The 22702-nt window shown below is 49.8% G+C and overlaps 1 protein-coding gene across 1 annotated transcript in view; it reads right to left on the reverse strand.

Annotated features, from left to right (window-relative positions):
* LOC144947724 (SH3-containing GRB2-like protein 3-interacting protein 1) overlaps positions 1–14354 on the reverse strand; it is a 47483-nt gene extending 33129 nt beyond the window's left edge. The window contains exons 1-5 of the mRNA XM_078877043.1: positions 14173–14354; positions 3398–3461; positions 1683–1704; positions 803–859; positions 84–142 (exon numbers count right to left, since the gene is read on the reverse strand). Of these exons, the coding sequence (XP_078733169.1) occupies positions 84–142; positions 803–859; positions 1683–1704; positions 3398–3461; positions 14173–14182 (212 nt within the window). The 5' untranslated portion in view covers positions 14183–14354. The remainder of the gene's footprint in view (positions 1–83; positions 143–802; positions 860–1682; positions 1705–3397; positions 3462–14172) is intronic.
* Between the last annotated feature and the right edge of the window lie 8348 nt (positions 14355–22702).

Raw genomic sequence — 22702 nt, forward strand, 5'->3', positions numbered from 1 at the left:
TCCATTTCTGAACGAGACGAGACGATCAACTGGCCGCGTCTTGTGAGAGAGCGGCTGAACCACGGGGGCTTCTGGGAAGGATATCGTTCAGCTCAATCTCCGGGCGGATGCTGTAGCCTTCATCGTCCACTTCCGGGGTCGTCTGTGGAGGAGGAGGACACAGGGGAGACGACACCAGTCAGCCCTGGACGAGGCCATTACAGGGGCGCTTCAAAAATAGTTTGTGATACTTTCTGAGAATTTGCAAAAATTACGCAATAAATGTCGAGACCATCTGGAGATTTCTGGAATGCATTGACAACGATGGCAAACAATTGGAGTCTCTCGGACTTGTTGAAGCTATTAACGTACATTTGCTATCATGTTACAGTGTATGCATCCGTTCTTTTCCCATTAAAAACGATAGTCCCATTTAAGTGTTCACATGTTTTTGAAGCGCCCTGTACATCGTAATCTCTCCCCTCCCCCCTCGCCCCCTCTGTGATTCTGTCAAAGTTGGTTCAGCTCCAATGATTCCCTCACCCGACCCCAACAATGCAGTCACATTGGAGATGGTTCAGCATGGTTTCACGAGTGATTGTTTAACCCAGACGAATCATCACCCCCCCCCCGTGGTTCCATGAGAGATGGTCCAACCCATGTGTACCCCTCCACGATGCTTCCATGGGCGATACAGTCGTTCAAACTGGGTGTACCCCCCCCCCCCCACAGTCCCATGAGAGATGGTTTAGCCCAGGTGCCCACCCCCCCATAGTTGCATGAGAGATGGTTCAGCCCAGGCAGCTATCTCCCTGTCACTCACGTAACGCTGCCAGTCAATCTCGGTGTAGAAGCCGTCAGGAGCGCCGTTAGAGCGCTTCTGGGTGTCGAGCCGATGCAGCAGCAACAGAAGGAAGTGGAGAAGGTGCAGCAGCAACAGCAGCAGCAGCAGCAGCGGGAGCAGCAGCAGCAGCAGCAGCAGCAGCAGCAGCGGGAGCAGCAGCAGCAGCAGCAGCGGGAGCAGCAGGGAGCAGCAGGGAGCAATGCACAGAGAAGAGAAATGCAATCATCGTTGAGAAGAGGAGAATGGGAAATTCAAGTGGAAGGTGCAGGAAGAAAGCGTGCGAGGCCGTGTACGTCTGCGTGGGTAGTGGTGGCGCAGTGGGACTGGCAAAATCACCCCCTCGTGCACCACTATGGCCTCCCTATGCAGTAACAGCACTTGTCTGTGCAGGCTACATGGGGCATCTTTGTATTTGTACGGAGAAGTGGCGGTGCAGTGGTTAGCGCATTGCGCTACGAGCCTGGCTACCCGAATTCGGTTCCTGCTCACAGCCAACATTAGTGACTAATATCTAAACCAGTTCTGGGTCTCCCCTAGGGCGACTCAGCCTAGGATGTAACATCGCCACGAGAGAGTGACAAAGGCGTTCGGGCATGGTGCTGGCCACCCACCCCCTCGTGTGCCGTGTATGTGCATGCCAACTGTGTCAGTGGGGAGTACAGGTGGTGCATCTGCCAGTGATCTCAGTCAACCTATGGCACTTGGGTCTGTCCCGTGACCTCCTGCCAAGGAACATTTGACACTTCACGTGGCCTCAACGTGCACCTAGCCTGGCACAAGCGCTGTGGTGACGTCACCACCGCTTAGTGGCGAACGGTGGCTGCTGTTGTTGTTGTCGTTGTGTGTGCAGAGCTCGCACCTGGTCGGCATCCTGAGAGCCTCTGTCGGTGGCGGAGGACAGGAAAGAAAAACACGCACGCACACGCGCACACACACGCACGCACGTGCAAGTGAACGGCAAACATCGCCACCACTCAAACATTCACACCGCGACTTCCAATCGGGAACATCTCGAAGCGCCCTGCCCCAGGGGACCCCCAGGGGCAGCCGCCCCTGTGTGGCACGGCGTGGACGCGGCACCAGGCCAACGAGCGGGCATCGGTCTGCCAGCAGCGGGTGACGTTGCCGTGCGGTTGTTGCCCAGCGTGGCAAATCTGCCAGTCATTTGCAAGATTTGGCAAATTTAGACCTTGAGAAAAACGCCACGGAATCTTTGATGTCCGCTGTGAAACGGACACCGCGTACGTTTGGTTACCGCACCCACATTGCGCGTGCGTGTACGCCGAATCTCTTTCGCGCCGTGCGTAGCCAACCGTGCGCGCTAAGCGGAGGTGCATGTACAGTATATAGAGATGCAGACAAAGATCCCCCGTATAGTCTCCAACAGACTTTTGGGGGCAAGTGCTGTTCGCGAGCACCCAACAAGGCCGAAACAGCACACAAGTGGGTGGGTGGCCGGCACCACGCCCGACCACCTTTGTCTCCCCAGTGCTGTTGTTTACACGCTGTACCGGGCAGTAATTGAAGGTTGCGTGTCTCTCACCCCGTGGTCGCGTGGATTTTTCTAACACGTCCTCTGGTTTTCCCCTCCACATTTAAAATCAACATCACGCGTCTAAAGTATTCGGCTGTTGTACATTTTCACGTGGTGATAAGCCACTTCGTTGGGCTATCATTTATGAGAGCCAGGTCGCTTCTAAAAATGAAGCTATATAGCTCAGTGGGCCTTACCTGGTCAAATAAAACATTGTTTCATCATGGGGCCTTTTTTGGCAGTATGTAAGTGTGACACTCCTGAGACTGGGCCATCAGGAAGGCCGTCTCTGGTGTAGACCAATCAGTTTCAAAGGGAACGCCACATTATCAGGGCATGTTTGTTTGCATGTTCACCGCAAGTACTGTGTGGTTAATGCAAAAACTTGATTCCATGCACAAGGTATCGATTTGGTGTTGGAACATCTTAACACCTCCTGTTTTATTGCCAGAAAGGGTAAAACGTATTCTTATTTTTCATATGTTTAGTTTCAGTTTACATGATCCGGCAACCCCTGGCCTCCGAACCTCTGGGGATCGGCGACATACGCCGCTACCGCTGCCTGGGCAGGCCCCGCTCTCTACGGAGGGTCCCACTCGCTACGGAGGGCTATGGCAGGCCCCGCTCGCTACGGAGGGTCCCACTCGCTACGGAGGGTCCCGCTCGCTACGGAGGGCTATGGAAGGCCCCGCTCTCTACGGAGGGTCCCGCTCGCTACGGAGGGCTATGGAAGGCCCCGCTCTCTACGGAGGGTCCCGCTCGCTACGGAGGGCTATGGAAGGCCCCGCTCTCTACGGAGGGTCCCGCTCGCTACGGAGGGCTATGGAAGGCCCCGCTCTCTACGGAGGGTCCCGCTCGCTACGGAGGGCTATGGAAGGCCCCGCTCGCTACGGAGGGTCCCGCTCGCTACGGAAGGCTATGGAAGGCCCCGCTCGCTAAGGAGGGCCGCGCTCGGTGCAGCGTCGTTGTCGTCGTCACGGCGCCAGCATCGAGCGGCTCTCCATCCATCGGGATCCCAATGTCGACGGCGATCGACTCACGTGGACTCGGAGTCCTTGTCTTTCCTCTTAATCCCAAACGTGAGCTTAGTCCGTTTTTTCAGTCCTGGGACGACACACACGACAACAACACAGACATAGATCCCCCCTCCCCCCTCCCTCGTGCAGCATCAGCAGACTTGTTTGTGGCTGTCAGCGAGAAGCTATGATGAAGGCCGGTACGGCACACGAGGGGCTGGGCGGCTAGCACCACGCCCGGCTGTCACTGTCTCCCTTGTGGCGATGCTTACACACCGCACCAGGTACTAATTTGAGGCTGAGTCCACCAAGGAGAGGCTCAGGACCGGTTCAGATAATCGTCACCGGTGTTGGCGGTGAGCGGGAATCGATTTCGGTTCGCCGGGTTCGTAGCACAGCGCGCTAACCGCTACACTACCGCTCCAACAACAACAACAACAACCGCCATTCGCCACTAAGTGGCGGCGATGTCACCACGACGCTTGTGCCAGGCCAAGTGCACCTTGAGGCCACGTGAAGTGTCGAACGCCCGCTGGCAGGAGGTCATGGGGCAGACCCAGCAGGTGCCACGGGTCGACTGACTGAGATGACCGAGATGACTGGCTGATGTACCACCTGTGCCCCCTACTGTACCAACTTGCTGTGCTTTAGCCACCCGGTGTTCCACTCGCTCCCCACACACACACACACACACGTATACACACACACACACGTATACACACACACACACGTGTACACACACACGTGTACACACACACACGTGTACAAACCCTACACGTGTACACACCCTACACGTGTACATGGATAAAGACCTTCTTTTGCCAATGCGGGTCGCCTATGTGACCAAACTTCACCAAGCTGGTGAAAGTAGGGAGCACAGAAGTATGCCAAGTCCTTGCTGAATGACAACAATTCGGACACAGAACTACTACCAACTTGGTCCAAACCACAAACAAATGTGGCGCTCACCTCCCACTCTTGTGACTACCAAGTGTGGCTGTCCTGCGGTCGTGTTTGTTTTACTCCAGGGAACACGGCGCGCTCCTGGGATTACACCTTCTCAATTCTAACGTGAGGAATATACACTCAACCCAACAACAACAACAACAATCCCACCCCCCACACGCACCTTGACTAAACGTGAACGGTAGGATTGTATTTACATTATGAGACCTCTTTTGCAAGTGGCAAGATATTAGTAATAGGTTGTTACCCGTTTATCTGGCACCAAAACTGACAGATGATGTAGTAATAGGTTTTTACCCTTTTATCTGGCACCAAAACTGACAGATGATATAGTAATAGGATTTTATCCTTTTATTTGGCACCAAAAATTACAGATGATATAGTAATAGGATGTTATCCTTTTATTTGGCACCAAAAATTACAGATGATATAGTAATAGGTTGTTACCCGTTTATCTGGCACCAAAACTGACAGATGATATAGTAATAGGATGTTATCCTTTTATTTGGCACCAAAAATTACAGATGATATAGTAATAGGTTTTTACCCTTTTATCTGGCACCAAAACTGACAGATGATATAGAAATAGGATGTTATCCTTTTATTTGGCACCAAAAATTACAGATGATATAGTAATAGGTTTTTACCCTTTTATCTGGCACCAAAACTGACAGATAAAACGGTAAAAACCTATTACTATATCTTGCTACTGGCAAAGGAGGTCTCATAATGTAAATGCTTAACCCCGAGCTCTCATACTCTGATGGTGCGTTGTCTTTGAGTTGCGCGCCTTTTGGCGTCATCTGGTCCAACACCATGTGAGACTGGGCTCTAAGAAAAGCTGTCTCGGGTGGTGGACCAATCAATTTCAAGGACAGTGCATACATTATCAGAGTTGTGTTTTTTTGTTTGCATTTTGACCGCAAGTGTTGTGGTTAATGCAAACATGATCCCTTGTAAAAAGGTGTCAGTTTTGGTGCCAGATAAAAGGGTAAAAACCCTATTACTACGGTAGGATTGTTATGCTTGCAGCGAGGTATCAAAAGGTGGCCGAGTGTAAGACGACGCCTCAACGATACCGACGCACGGGCCGTACACTCCCCTAACGCCGACCCGTGCCAGAGCGTCTCATTCCAGACCAATACTCACAAAACATTAGAGGTCCCCCCCCTCCTCCTCCTCCCCTCCTCCTCCTCCTCCCCTCAGTAAAGTGTCCTGGACCTCTGGCGAAATGCGTCCGGTTCCGTTTTCACTTTCCTATTCACTTTCCTGTTTGTGTTCACATTCATTCTCCCATTCACTTTCACATTCATTTTCCTATTCACTTTCACATTCATTTTCCTATTCACTTTCACATTAAATTTCCTATTCACTTTCACGTTCATTCTCCTATTCACTTTCATTTTCCTATTCACTTTCACATTAAATTTCCTATTCACTTTCACATTCATTCTCCTATTCACTTTCATTTTCCTATTCACTTTCACATTCATTTTCCTATTCACTTTCACTTTCATTTTCCTATTCACTTTCACATTAAATTTCCTATTCACTTTCACGTTCATTCTCCTATTCACTTTCATTCTCCTATTCACTTTCACATTAAATTTCCTATTCACTTTCACATTCATTCTCCTATTCACTTTCACATTCATTTTCCTATTCACTTTCACATTAAATTTCCTATTCACTTTCACGTTCATTCTCCTATTCACTTTCATTTTCCTATTCACTTTCACATTCATTCTCCTATTCACTTTCACATTAAATTTCCTATTCACTTTCACATTCATTTTCCTATTCACTTTCACATTAAATTTCCTATTCACTTTCACATTAAATTTCCTATTCACTTTCACGTTCATTCTCCTATTCACTTTCATTTTCCTATTCACTTTCACATTCATTCTCCTATTCACTTTCACATTAATTTTCCTATTCACTTTCACATTCATTCCCCTATTCACTTTCACATTAATTTTCCTATTCACTTTCACATTAAATTTCCTATTCACTTTCACGTTCATTCTCCTATTCACTTTCACATTCATTTTCCTATTCACTTTCACATTAAATTTCCTATTCACTTTCACGTTCATTCTCCTATTCACTTTCATTTTCCTATTCACTTTCACATTCATTCTCCTATTCACTTTCACATTAAATTTCCTATTCACTTTCACATTCATTCTCCTATTCACTTTCACATTAAATTTCCTATTCACTTTCACATTCATTCTCCCATTCACTTTCACATTCATTTTCCTATTCACTTTCACATTCATTTTCCTATTCACTTCCACATTAATTTTCCTATTCACTTTCACATTCATTCCCCTATTCACTTCCACATTAATTTTCCTATTCACTTTCACATTCATTTTCCTATTCACTTTCACATTCATTCCCCTATTCACTTTCACATTCATTCTCCTATTCACTTTCCTATTCACGTTCCTATTCCCTACCCTATTCGCTTCGCTTTCCTATTCGCTTCTCCTCTCCACTGTCCCCATTCATTCGTTCTGTTCAGTTTCTGTGAATGCCCCGAGTACTCGTCGCTTCGAGGGCTCCCCCCGCTGCAGCTCCATCTGGCTGCCAGACCGTGGCCGCTTGCACGCGACGACTCCGGCACTTGCAAACGTAGCGGACGCACGCAACACATCGCTGCGTCGACACTATATATGTGTGTATTTTATATATTTAAAAAGCTCAAGAAAACGTATCGCGGAATCTAGCTAATCGTTGCACGGTGAGGTGAACGAGATAGGACACTTACATAAAAAATAGAAATATATTTTAAAATATATAAAATATATATAATATATGTGTCCTAACTCATTTTCTTGAGCTTAATTTAACTTTTGAACGTATTTTTAAGTAATTTGGTTGAGATGTGTTGTGAGGGGTTGGCAGCGTGTATGGTGAGGGTGGCGTGGTGAGGGTGGAGTGGTGAGGTGTGGATGGTGGTGAGGTGTGGAGGGTGGTGACGTGTGGATGGTGGTGAGGTGTGGATAGTGGTGAGGTGTGGATGATGGTGAGGTGTGGATGGTGGTGAGGTGTGGATGGTGGTGAGGTGTGGATGATGGTGAGGTGTGGATGGTAGTGAGGTGTGGATGGTGGTGAGGTGTGGATGGTGGTGAGGTGTGGATGGTGGTGAGGTGTGGATGATGGTGAGGGGTGGATGGTGGTGAGGTGTGGATGATGGTGAGGGGTGGATGGTGGTGAGGTGTGGATGGTGGTGAGGTGTGGATGGTGGTGAGGTGTGGATGATGGTGAGGGGTGGATGGTGGTGAGGTGTGGATGATGGTGAGGTGTGGATGGTGGTGAGGTGTGGATGGTGGTGAGGTGTGGATGGTAGTGAGGTGTGGATGGTAGTGAGGTGTGGATGGTGGTGAGGTGTGGATGGTGGTGAGGTGTGGATGGTAGTGAGGTGTGGATGATGGTGAGGTGTGGATGGTAGTGAGGTGTGGATGGTGGTGAGGTGTGGATGATGGTGAGGTGTGGATGATGGTGAGGTGTGGATGGTAGTGAGGTGTGAATGGTAGTAAGGTGTGGATGATGGTGAGGTGTGGATGATGGTGAGGTGTGGATGATGGTGAGGGGTGGATGGTAGTGAGGTGTGGATGGTGGTGAGGTGTGGATGGTGGTGAGGTGTGGATGGTAGTGAGGTGTGGATGATGGTGAGGTGTGGATGGTGGTGAGGTGTGGATGGTAGTGAGGTGTGGATGGTGGTGAGGTGTGGATGGTGGTGAGGTGTGGATGGTGGTGAGGTGTGGATGGTGGTGAGGTGTGGATGATGGTGAGGTGTGGATGGTGGTGAGGTGTGGATGGTGGTGAGGTGTGGATGGTAGTGAGGTGTGGATGGTGGTGAGGTGTGGATGGTGGTGAGGTGTGGATGGTGGCGAGGTGTGGATGATGGTGAGGCGTGGATGGTGGTGAGGTGTGGATGGTGGTGAGGCGTGGATGGTGGTGAGGCGTGGATGGTAGTGAGGTGTGGATGGTAGTGAGGTGTGGATGGTGGTGAGGTGTGGATGGTGGTGAGGTGTGGATGGTGGTGAGGTGTGGATGGTAGTGAGGTGTGGATGGTGGTGAGGTGTGGATGGTGGTGAGGTGTGGATGGTAGTGAGGTGTGGATGGTGGTGAGGTGTGGAGGGTGGTGAGGTGTGGATGATGGTGAGGTGTGGATGGTGGTGAGGGGTGGATGGTGGTGAGGTGTGGATGGTGGTGAGGTGTGGATGGTGGTGAGGTGTGGATGATGGTGAGGTGTGGATGGTAGTGAGGTGTGGATGGTGGTGAGGTGTGGATGATGGTGAGGTGTGGATGGTGGTGAGGTGTGGATGGTGGTGAGGTGTGGATGGTGGTGAGGTGTGGATGGTGGTGAGGTGTGGATGGTAGTGAGGTGTGGATGATGGTGAGGTGTGGATGGTAGTGAGGTGTGGATGGTGGTGAGGTGTGGATGGTGGTGAGGTGTGGATGGTAGTGAGGTGTGGATGATGGTGAGGTGTGGATGGTGGTGAGGTGTGGATGGTGGTGAGGTGTGGATGGTGGTGAGGTGTGGATGGTGGTGAGGTGTGGATGGTGGTGAGGTGTGGATGGTAGTGAGGTGTGGATGATGGTGAGGTGTGGATGGTGGTGAGGTGTGGATGGTGGTGAGGTGTGGATGGTGGTGAGGTGTGGATGATGGTGAGGTGTGGATGGTGGTGAGGTGTGGATGATGGTGAGGTGTGGATGGTGGTGAGGTGTGGATGGTGGTGAGGTGTGGATGGTGGTGAGGTGTGGAGCGGTGTGTGTGTGCGACAAGCACGGTCTCTGTGCAGAGCTGCTGTGTGGGGGTGCAGGAGTTCAAATTCCCATCAGCAGCAGTTTCTCATTCAGCTCGTCAGTGTTCGACAGGCTCGCAGGACGAGCATTCACAGACTGTTAGCCAGCACCACGCTCGACCGCCTTTGTCTCCCCAGCGGCTATGATTGTACACACACCGCACCGGGTAGTCGTTTGAGGCCGAGTCGACCTAGGGGAGGCCCGGGTCGCCAGGTTTGTAGCGCTGCGTAGCGCTAAGAGCTACACAACCGCTCCCCGCTACACACACCAACACACACACACACACACCTCAACACAAACACCAACACACACACACCAACACACACATAGACACACACACACCAACACACACACACACAGCAACACACACACACACAGCAACACACACACACACAGCAACACACACACAGCAACACACACACCAACACACACACACACACACCAACACACACACAGCAACACACACACAGCAACACACACACACACCAACACACACACAGCAACACACACACACAGCAACACACACAGCAACACACACACACACCAACACACACACAGCAACACACACACACCAACACACATACACCAACACACACACACACCTCAACACACACACACACACACCTCAACACACACACACACCTCAACACACACACACACACACCTCAACACACACACACACCAACACACACACACACCAACACACACACACCAACACACACACAAACACACACACCTCAACACACACACACACCAACACACACAGCAACACACACAGCAACACACACACACCAACATAGACACACACACACACACAGCAACACACACACACACACAGCAACACACACAGCAACACACACACACACACCAACACACACACACATACACACACACAGCAACACACACACACACCAACACACACACAGCAACACACACACAGCAACACACACACAGCAACACACACCAACACACACACACCAACACACACACACCAACACACACACATACACACACACACAGCAACACACACACACACACACCAACACACACACAGCAACACACACACCAACACACACACCAACACACACACACACACACACAGCAACACACACACACACAGCAACACACACACACACAGCAACACACACACCAACACACACACACAGCAACACACACACACACCAACACACACACCTCAACACACACCAACACACACACACACACACACCAACACACAGACACAGTAACACACACCAACACAGACACACACAGCAACACATACACCAACACAGACACACACACCAACACACACCAACACACAGACACACACACCAACACACACCAACACACACACACACCAACACACAGACACAGTAACACACACCAATACAGACACACACAGCAACACATACACCAACACAGACACACACACCAACACACACACATACCAACATAGACACACACAGACACACACACAGACACACACACAGCAACACACACACAGCAACACACACACCAACACACACACACCTCAACACACACACACCAACACACACACACACACACCTCAACACACACACACCAACACACACCAACACACACACCTCAACACACACCAACACACACACACACACCAACACACACACACACCGCAATACCCAACACACCGCAATACCCAACACACCGCAACACACAACAACACACACACACACACCAACACACACACACAGCAATACACCAACACACACCAAAACACACACACACCAACACAGACACACACCAACACACACACACACCAACACAGACACACACACCAACACAGACACACACAGCAACACACACACCAACATAAACACACACAGCAACACACACACCTCAACACACACACCTCAACACACACCAACACACACACACACACACACCGCAATACCCAACACACCGCAACACACAACAACACACACACACACCAACACACACACACAGCAATACACCAACACACACCAACACACACACACACACCAACACAGACACACACCAACACACACACACACCAACACACACACACACACCAACACAGACACACACAGCAAGACACACACCAACATAAACACACAGCAACACACATACACCAACACAGACACACACCAACACACACACACCAACACACACAGTAACACACACACCAACACACACACCAAAATAGACACACACCCAACGTAGACACACACAACAACACACACCAACACACACACATAGACACACACACCAACACACACACATAGACACATACACCAACACACACACACACACCAAGATAGACACACACACCAACACACCCCAACACACACACCAACACACCAACACACACACACACACCAACACACAGACACAGTAACACACACCAACACACACCAACACAGACACACACAGCAACACATACACCAACACAGACACACACACCAACACACACACAAACCAACATAGACACACACAGACACACACCAACACATACACACCAACACACACACACCAACACAGACACACACACCAACACACAGACACACACAGACACACACACACACCAACACACAGACACAGTAACACACACCAACACAGACACACACAGCAACACATACACCAACACAGACACACACACCAACACACACACATACCAACATAGACACACACAGACACACACCAACACAGACACACCAACACAGACACACACACCAACACACACACAAACCAACATAGACACACACAGACACACACCAACACATACACACCAACACACACACACCAACACAGACACACACCCCAACACACAGACACACACACCAACACACACCAACACACACACACCAACACACAGACACAGTAACACACACCAACACAGACACACACAGCAACACATACACCAACACAGACACACACACCAACACAGACAAACACACCAACATATACACCAACACAGGCACACACAGCAACACAGACACACCAACATAGACACATACACAGCAACACACACACCAACATAGACACACACAGATGCACCAACACACACACCAACACACACACACCAACACACACACACCAACACACACACACCAACACACACACCAACACACACACACCAACACACACACACCAACACACACACACCAACACACACACACCAACACACACACACCAACACACACACAGATGCACCAACACATTCACTCACGCACACAGATGCACCAACACACACACACCAACATAGACACACACACCAACATAGACACACACACCAACATAGACACACACACCAACATAGACACACCAACATAGACACACACAGCAACACACACACACCAACATAGACACACACAGCAACACACACAGCAACACACACACACAGCAACACACATACACCAACACAGACACACACACCAACACACACCAACACACACACACCAACACACACAGTAACACACACACACCAACACACACACCAAAATAGACACACACCCAACATAGACACACACAGCAACACACACCAACACACACACACCAACACACACAGTAACACACACACACACCAACACACACACCAAAATAGACACACACCCAACATAGACACACACAGCAACACACACCAACACACACACATAGACACACACACCAACACACACACATAGACACACAAACCAACACAGACACACAAACCAACACAGACACACACAGCAACACAGACACACACACCAACATAGACACACAGAGCAACACATACACCAACACAGCAACACACAGCAACACAGACACACCAACATAGACACACACACAGCAACACACACACCAACATAGACACACACCAACATAGACACACACAGATGCACCAACACACACACCAACACACACACACCAACACACATACAGATGCACCAACACATTCACTCACGCACACAGATGCACCAACACACACACACCAACATAGACACACACACCAACATAGACACACACACCAACATAGACACACCAACATAGACACACCAACATAGACACACCAACATAGACACACCAACATAGACACACCAACATAGACACACACAGCAACACACACACACCAACATAGACACACACACCAACATAGACACACCAACATAGACACACACAGCAACACACATACACCAACATAGACACACACAGCAACACACACACACCAACATAGACACACACAGCAACACACACACACCAACATAGACACACACAGATGCACCAACACACACACAAACATAGACACACACACCAACACACACATCCACCAACATAGACACACACAGATGCACCAACACACACACCAACATAGACACACAGCAACACACACACGCACACAGACACACACACGCACCAACATAGACACACACACACAGATTCACCAACACACACACAGATGCACCAACACACTAAATGGTCCACTCATTCTCCCATCGTTCACCATCTGCAACCGCGCGGTGCTGAGCGGAAAATAAAAAAATAAACGCGCCCCTAAATCATCTCTCGACCACATCACCGAGAAAAAAAACCCAAAACAGAGGCCCCCAATACCCCGTGCAAGATTCAACAGCCATCGCTACCACAGGCAAGCACGATCTCCAGCACGGCACGTACAAGCACAAGCACCCCCCCCCCCCCGCGTCGCCTTGCTAAGCCTGCCCTGCCAAAGTGACATTCGCGAGCACACATGAAGGCCGGCAGGTCACACGCGTGATGCTGTTACACATCGTCAATGAATGTGTCTCTGTGTGCGCGCGTGTGTGTGTTGGGGGGAGGACGCGTGCGAACATCGTATGCGCGTCTCTGCGTGAAGACGAGATGCTCCCAGGGTGATTTGAATGAGTGCAGCTGGGTAATGGCAACATCATCACGGCACGGAACGGGTGGTGGTTGTGGTGGCGGCTGATTATTACAGAACGAGTCTCCTCCCGTGTGAGTGGCGGTGGCTGTGGCTGTGCTGCAGAGCGACATACCTTCCATCATGGTGGCTGAGTTACATTCCTGTGATTCAACGGGGCCTGAAAGACAGAAAGAGAGAGAGGGGAAAGAGAATATGAGTGGGAGGGAGAGACCGGGCGAGAGAGGGAGAGACACAGGAGAGAGGGAGCGAAACGAGAGGGCAGAGAGAGGCAGGGGAGAGAGAGAGAGACAAGAGAGAGGGAGGGAGGGACGGGGAGAGAAGGGAGTTGGGGTGGGTGGAGATGGGGAGTTGCGTCACAAGTGATGCTGGTGGTGATGTCACGTGGGTCCTGGATTTCAGGGAGAGGGTTGATGGAGGTGATGCGAGGAGGGAAGCTGATGAAGGATGGGCGGGGGGGGGGGAGATGCCGCAATCCGTGATCACAACACTTTAACTCCAACACGAGCTGTCTTCGGGACTGAGCTCCGGAAAATATCTCAACTCCCCCCTCCCCCCCTATCAACCCTCGGGAGGGAGGGGGGTTGCTCCGGAAGATATAACCTGGGAAATGAATCCCAGGTTGATGGCTGTCGTGATCGGTGCTCGTCACGTGCCGTGAGTGTGTGTGTGTGTGGCTGACGATGACGGCGCGACTGCGTCAGCCAGAGGATGATAGGAGGAGTCGTGGACGACAATCATCATCATCATCACCACCATCATCATCATCACCATCATCATCATCACCATCATCATCATCACCATCATCACCATCATCATCACCAACATCACCATCATCATCACCATCATCACCATCATCATCACTATCATCTGCAGCAGCATCAGTGAATGGTGACGATAATTCAACGGCATCACCGTCGTCAGTAATTCGCATCATCAAGCGAATCATCAATTCCACGATCACGGCAATCAATCCGTACGGCCAAACATAATTATCATCGTTCGGGAGTCGTAATCGTCACCATTGCCATCACCACCGAATCATCGTATTCTCCATTATCATTATTAATTAATATGATGATCATCATCACCATTATTCATAATCCGCAATCATGATTCCTGCTGGATCGTGCTCGGAACAGACCGGTCGTCTTTGCCATACGAATGTGGAATTTCAACAACAAAAATTGTCTCGGCGCCAACAGAGTGGATCAGCATGTCTCCCTGGGCTCTCTGCGTGACCTTTGACTTGCGGCGCCAGTCAAAGGTCACGCCATCGAGTGCGAGTAAACTGAGCCATCGTTTACGTGACAAACCCCACTAACACTATGGGAACCTCATTTGCCAGTAAAAATATGATAATTGTTTTTTTACCCTTCTATCTGGCAACAAAACTGACACCTTTTTACAAGACTAGGCTCTAAGGAAAGCTGTCTCGGGTGTGGACCAATCAACTTCAAGGACAGTGCACATTATCAGAGTTATGTTATTTTGTTTGCATTATGACTGCAGGTATTGCGGTCTATGCAAACATGACTCCTTGTAAAAAGGTGTCAGTTTTGTTGCCAGATAGAAGGGTAAAAAACCAATTATCAAACCTCACTAATTGGCTGTGTCGGGTGGTGACGGGTTTAACGACACAATTATACATTGACGCGATCTAACCCCTCTTGTTATGGATGATATTGGTCGCGAAAGCCGACGCGCTAAACTGAGCCATCGTCCCTGCACGCTGTCGAAACATCGGCACCGTCCGACGAGACTGCGGTTTAGGATATACCGGATCTCGTCACGGGCACGTGGAGTTTAATAACACCGGGGGTGACAGCGGTGTGCCTGCACGCTGCGCCGCGAACCGGGCGACCAGAGATCGTTTAAATCCCCGGCCACATCAGTGGCGAGTCAAAACCACCCGACTCACCAACCAGCACTGACCGGCGTGGTGAAGTATGGTCAAAACAACTGCCTTCATCCGAGCGTTATATTGTGTCTGCTGAAGAAGATGCTGGTGATGTTGTTGTGGTAGCGGTGGCTTGCAGGATGGGGGTTTTGTCACTAAGGCAAGAGCAGCTTAGGGGGGGCCCCCTTGTAATCTGTGAACTTTGTATAAACCGATTAGAGAAACCTCCCCAAGTCGCGTTGTCTATGTGGCGTAGAGCGCACCAAAGATAAAGATCCCCCGTATAACCTTTACAGACTGTTGGGGCAAGTGCTGTTTAGCGAGTAGCACCCATGAAGGCCGGCACGGCACACGAGGGGGGCGGGTGACCAGCACCACGCCCGGCCGCCTTTGTCTCCCGAGTGACGATGTTTATAAACCGCACCGGGTACTCATTTGAGGCCGAGTCGACCTAGGGGAGGGACATGACCGGTTCAGATAATCGTCGTTTGGTGTTGGTGGCCGTGAGCGGGAATCGAACTCGGGTCACCGGCTTCGTAGCGCAACACGCTAACCGATATCCTAACCGTTCCCCATATACACGCGCGCACACACACACACACACGTGTTACATGCGACACATGGTCCACGTGGGTACACGAGACACACGCTCGACACGTGGTCAGGATTACACGTGTGTCCAGAGTACACGTGTGTACATGTTTATAGATTCATACGGTTCCGCTGTGGATCCTGTGAACGCCAATGTAGACGATATGAATCGCATCGCCACTGATTCAGAATCGCGACCTGAATCGTAACATTTCAGCGACTCGTGGAAGGACTGATTCAGTACAGTACATACAGTACCAAATATTGTGGACATTGAGGGCATAGTGATCCATGCATTCATCGATTCTAAAGGCGAACGAGATGTGAATCTAAAACCGTTGAGTGAGAATCGATGCAGTAAATTCGTAAGCGTCGCTTTGCGTTGAACGAGACCCATTCAGCCACGAGAGGCCGATACATTCGCAACGGTACGGTACAAGGACATTGTTTAGAAAGTTACGACTTTTTAATGTATTCGCATCGAGACCCTGAATCGCGACAAAATCACCGATTCGTTACAGGCCGAGCTGACGGAACACGTGAAAAACACGCGCCTTACCGAAACCGGAGTTGAATCTGTGAATTGACCACTTTGGCTTTCGCGACAAATATCATCCATAATTGAGGTTGATTTTTTTTGGGGTTAAATCGCGTAAATTTATTGCATTGGATTTTTTTTTCGATTTAAAGCTTTCGTGACTGCAGGGATTCATCTTCTTGGTTCTTTCGGTAAAGTCACGTAGAAGGGAAATAATAAAATAATTGTTTTTTAAATAAAACATAATAATATTGTATTTTATTATAATAAAAAAATAATAATAAAACATAATAATATTGTATTTTATTATAATAAAAAAATAAAAATAAAACAATAATATTGTATTTTATTATGTTTCCTTTTTATTATTTCATTATTTCCCTTCTACGTGACTTTACCGAAAGAACCAAGAAGATTACTGCATTGGGTTTAATATTGAAAAAACAACAACTATATTATGGCTCTATGAATATATTCTTTGGTGGTTGGAAGACTGGAGTAGGTTGTACGTGATTAGTAGCCACAGCCACGGGTATACTGGATGTGGTGGGCCGGATACAAAACTATATTCTTGGTCGACCCAGCTGTAGACAAGCCCAGGACTTGACACAATATACAGTACTTGCACTGTAATAGCCCGAGTTAAATTTCGATTTAAAGCTTTCGTGACTGCAGAGATTCATCTTCTTGGTTCTTTCGGTAAAGTCACGTAGAATGGAAATAATAAAATAATAAAAATAAACCAATAAAATAATTCTCACGACGTTTCGGCCAAAACGCAAGTAGCCGTCCTCAGGTGGAGAACAGGCGCTCTTCGCCCCTCCATCCCAGCTTAAATAGTCGCTCCAAGCCTGGAGTGTGTCATTCAGACTCTGTCTCCTCGACAGACCTGTTCTCCACCTGAGGACGGCTGCTTGCGTTGTGGCCGAAACGTCGTGAGAATTATTTTATTATGTTTTATTTTTATTATTTTATTATTTCCATTTTACGTAACTTTACCGAAAGAACCAATAAGATAGCTCGAGTTGTCCACTTGGTTTGCCAGGATGGCTCTCTCTCTCATATTGCCGTCCTGGAAAAATCTCTTTCAGTCTTTCCGAGACATTACAAGTCCACGCTGTTTTGATCAGTTGCGCAGAGTACACAGTGCTCAAGACGATGCGCTTCACAATGTGAATATTTGTAGTGGAGAAATCCGATTAGCTATAATGCTCTTTTTTTTACAGATGTCCGGTAGCTCTCTCGAATGGTATCGTGAGATGTTACTCTTTGTACTGCACAATCCCACCAGCACTGCTTACAGTACGGTACTGCATACGATTCCACATGCACAACAATACAGTATTTTTTACATTTGTAAATCTTGACTTAAAGCTTTCGTGACTGCAGGAAGTCATATTATTTGGGTCTTTCGGTAAAGTCACGTAGATAGGTTCAAAGAAAAGAAAATAAACAAAAAATAACAAAAAACTAAGAGTTTTACTACAACTGTTGTTTTGTTATTTTATTTGAAACCTATCTACGTGACTTTACCGAAAGACCCACAGAATAATCATGAACTTATTAAAATAGTGCACGCTGTTATCTTGCCATTTTATATCTATAGATAAACAACACAATCTAACGCACGCTTAAGCAGTGCACAAGAGACTCACTTAGCCACCCCTCTGTATGGACAGCAATAGATAAGCAATGCTTCGCCACATATCCGACTCAACACATGTTTTCAAAGTATTTCTTCGGCAACGCACCGTCCCCTTCTGCATCGATGCAGTGCAAGAACACTACTCCGGACCGGTTTCCACATTAATTGTCTCATCAGCAGTGTCGGTCTAGCTTGTGCTGAATCAGCAGATGCTTTAAAATATATATCATTAAGCAGTCTTTCTTTAAGAAACGGATGCAGGGTGTTTGATTGGCAGTGCTGTTAGCGAGCCCCTATTAAGTTGGGCACAGCACACGCTTAACGCCTCTCGTCTCCTGCCACAGGTGCTGTTCACTGTTACTAATACGCAGCACCACGTGCTCATTTTAGGCCGAATCGACCTAGGGGAAGAGACCGGTCTGAAGTTGGGACGCACCACTGAGTGAGTCAGACTTTGTACACGTCGCTGTCCGTGGTGCTGAAAGTAAAGACGGGGCCCCATCGAGTGTCGTCAACTGTCAACCCACAGGAAAACCACCGCCTATCCACTGCTGGATGATCACCTCCCCACGTGGTCTGGGGGACGGGGGGGGGGTGGTGATTTGACCATACTTCACCACGCTGGCCAGCGCGGGTTAGGGAAGGCGGTGAGCGATCAAGTGAGCGGCATAGAAGAACAGTACTGCCGGCCACCACGTAGAAGCAATATGGCCACAAATAATATCTCAACGAAGTGGCTTATCGCGTGGAAATTTACGGGAGTGAAATCATCTAAACGCATTTTTTCTAAATGTGTGTGGGGGGGGAGGGGGCGCAGGACCCAGAGAAAAATCCACGCGACCACCGGCAGAGAAACATGCAAACTCCACATATACAGCAGGCGTCAGGGTCGGAATCGAACTCACGACCTCCTGTATACCAGGCGAGGGGGTTAACATCTCGCCACTGATGATACATTTATATCGATACGCTCACTGGTGCGATAATCAAATATTTTATTGAGGTAAATGATATCCGCATGCATCTCTTAGGCTAATCGAATGAATGAGACAACGCACCCCAGACGGCAAACATACTGCCATCACAACGTACTACTCTGATGAATCATTATTCAGTGGATGTCCGTACACAAGCAGTGGCTGTGTATACAAGGACTGTACTTGATACACATAGCGCACACAAAGGCAAAGGGCCCCCGTGTGGCCGTATAGACTGTAGGGGCAAGTGCTGCAAGCGCCAACACACGAGGCGGCGATGGTGTGTGTAGTCATCACCATCAGCGCCTGTCCGTCTTTGTATCCCCCAGCAGTGATACACCGCAACCGGTTTAGATTCCGGGTGGCCGGGTCGGTAACCACTGCGCGACCGCTCCCCAATACAGAATACAGTACTGTACAGTACATTGACCACCAAGACAAAGATCCCCCGTACAGCCTTGAACAGACTGTTGGGGCAAGTGCTGTTAGCGAGCACCTATGAAGGCCGACAGGGCGCACGAAGGGGTGGGTAACCAACACCAGGCCCGGCCGCCTTTGTCTCCCCAGCCACGGTGTTTAGACACCACCCCAGGTACCCGTTTGAGGCTGAGTCGACTGAGGGGAGGCCCAGGACCGGTTGAGAAATCACCACGGTTCTTGGCCGCGAGAATGGGCTCACAGCACAGTGCGCTAACCACTGCGCCACCGCTCCCCACGCATTAACCACTCACCCTATATCCGTGACAAGTGCTGTTAGCGAGCACCTATGAAGGCAGGGACGGGTGGCAAACACCACGCCCGACCGCCTTTGTCTCCCTCGTGGCGATGTGTGTACACCGCACCAGGTACTCATTTGAGGCCGAGTCGACCTAGGGGTGGCCCAGGACCGGATCAGAAAATCGTCACTCTGGGTGTTGGTGGCCGTGAGCGGGAATCGAATTCGAGTCGCCGAGTTCGTAGCGCCAGCGCGCTAACCACTACACCACCGCTCCCCACACACACACACACACACGTACACACACACATGTCTGTACTGTACTTACACACACCAACTCGTTACTTAGCAACGCAGCCTGCCAGGGTCGCTGCGACTTGCTGCGCGGGATGCGGCGTCATTAATCCCACCAACTCATCACCCCCCCAGCCACCCCTCTCCGTGGTGTAAGATGGAACATTCCAAGCTGCTCCCACTGTGGTGAACGTACTGCGGGATTCTTGGGAACGACCAAGTGTGCGTGTCGAAGAGGGGGTGGGTGAGGGGGGGGGGATTGCAGCAGAGTGCTGTGGCTATGCCTTGGACGGTCATTGATGTGCCGTCCTGTGTGTGTGTGTGGACATCATTGCCAATCCACTGCTGGATGAGGGCATAACCGTGTGATGAGCTAAAACTCAGCAGACACTCACCACTCCATTGACCACTCACCACTCCACTCACCACTCCACTCACCACTCCACTCACCACTCACTCACCAGACACTCACCACTCCACTCACCAGACACTCACCACTCCACTCACCACTCCACTCACCACTCCACTTACCACTCCACTCACCACTACACTCACCACTACACTCACCATTACACTCACCACTACACTCACCACACACTCACCACTCACTCACCACTCCACTCACCACTACACTCACCACACACTCACCACTCACTCACCACTCACTCACCAGACACTCACCACTCCACTCACCACTCCATTCACCACTCCACTTACCACTCCACTCACCACTACACTCACCACTACACTCACCATTACACTCACCACTACACTCACCACACACTCACCACTCACTCACCACTCCACTCACCACTACACTCACCACACACTCACCACTCACTCACCACTCACTCACCAGACACTCACCACTCCACTCACCACTCCACTTACCACTCCACTCACCACTACACTCACCACTACACTCACCATTACACTCACCACTACACTCACCACACACTCACCACTCACTCACCACTCCACTCAACACTACACTCACCACACACTCACCACTCACTCACCACTCACTCACCAGACACTCACCACTCCACTCACCACTCCACTCACCACTCCACTTACCACTCCACTCACCACTCCACTCACCACTCCACTCACCACTCCACTCACCACTACACTCACCACTCCACTCACCACTACACTCACCACTCCACTCACCACTCCATTCACCACTCCACTCACCACTCCACTCACCACTACACTCACCACTCCACTCACCACTCCATTCACCACTCCACTCACCACTCCACTCACCACTATACTCACCACTCCACTCACCACTACACTCACCACTCACTCACCACTCCACTCACCACTCCACTCACCACTCCACTCACCACTCCATTCACCACTCCACTCACCACTCTACTCACCACTACACTCACCACTACACTCACCACTCCACTCACCAGACTGTCACCACTCCACTCACCACTACACTCACCACTCTACTCACCACTAAACTCACCACTACACTCACCACTCACTCACCACTCCACTCACCACTCCACTCACCACTCACTCACCACTCCACTCACCACTCCACTCACCACTACCCTCACCACTCCACTCACCACTCCACTCACCACTCCACTCACCACTACACTCACCACTCCACTCACCACTCCACTCACCACTACACTCACCACTCCACTCACCACTCCATTCACCACTCCACTCACCACTCCACTCAACACTATACTCACCACTCCACTCACCACTACACTCACCACTCACTCACCACTCCACTCACCACTCCACTCACCACTCCACTCACCACTCCATTCACCACTCCACTCACCACTCTACTCACCACTACACTCACCACTACACTCACCACTCCACTCACCAGACACTCACCACTCCACTCACCACTACACTCACTACTCCACTCACCACTAAACTCACCACTACACTCACCACTCACTCACCACTCCACTCACCACTCCACTCACCACTCCACTCACCAC

This window comes from Lampetra fluviatilis, chromosome 46 (assembly GCF_964198595.1).
Source record: "Lampetra fluviatilis chromosome 46, kcLamFluv1.1, whole genome shotgun sequence".
Taxonomy (NCBI): domain Eukaryota; kingdom Metazoa; phylum Chordata; class Hyperoartia; order Petromyzontiformes; family Petromyzontidae; genus Lampetra; species Lampetra fluviatilis.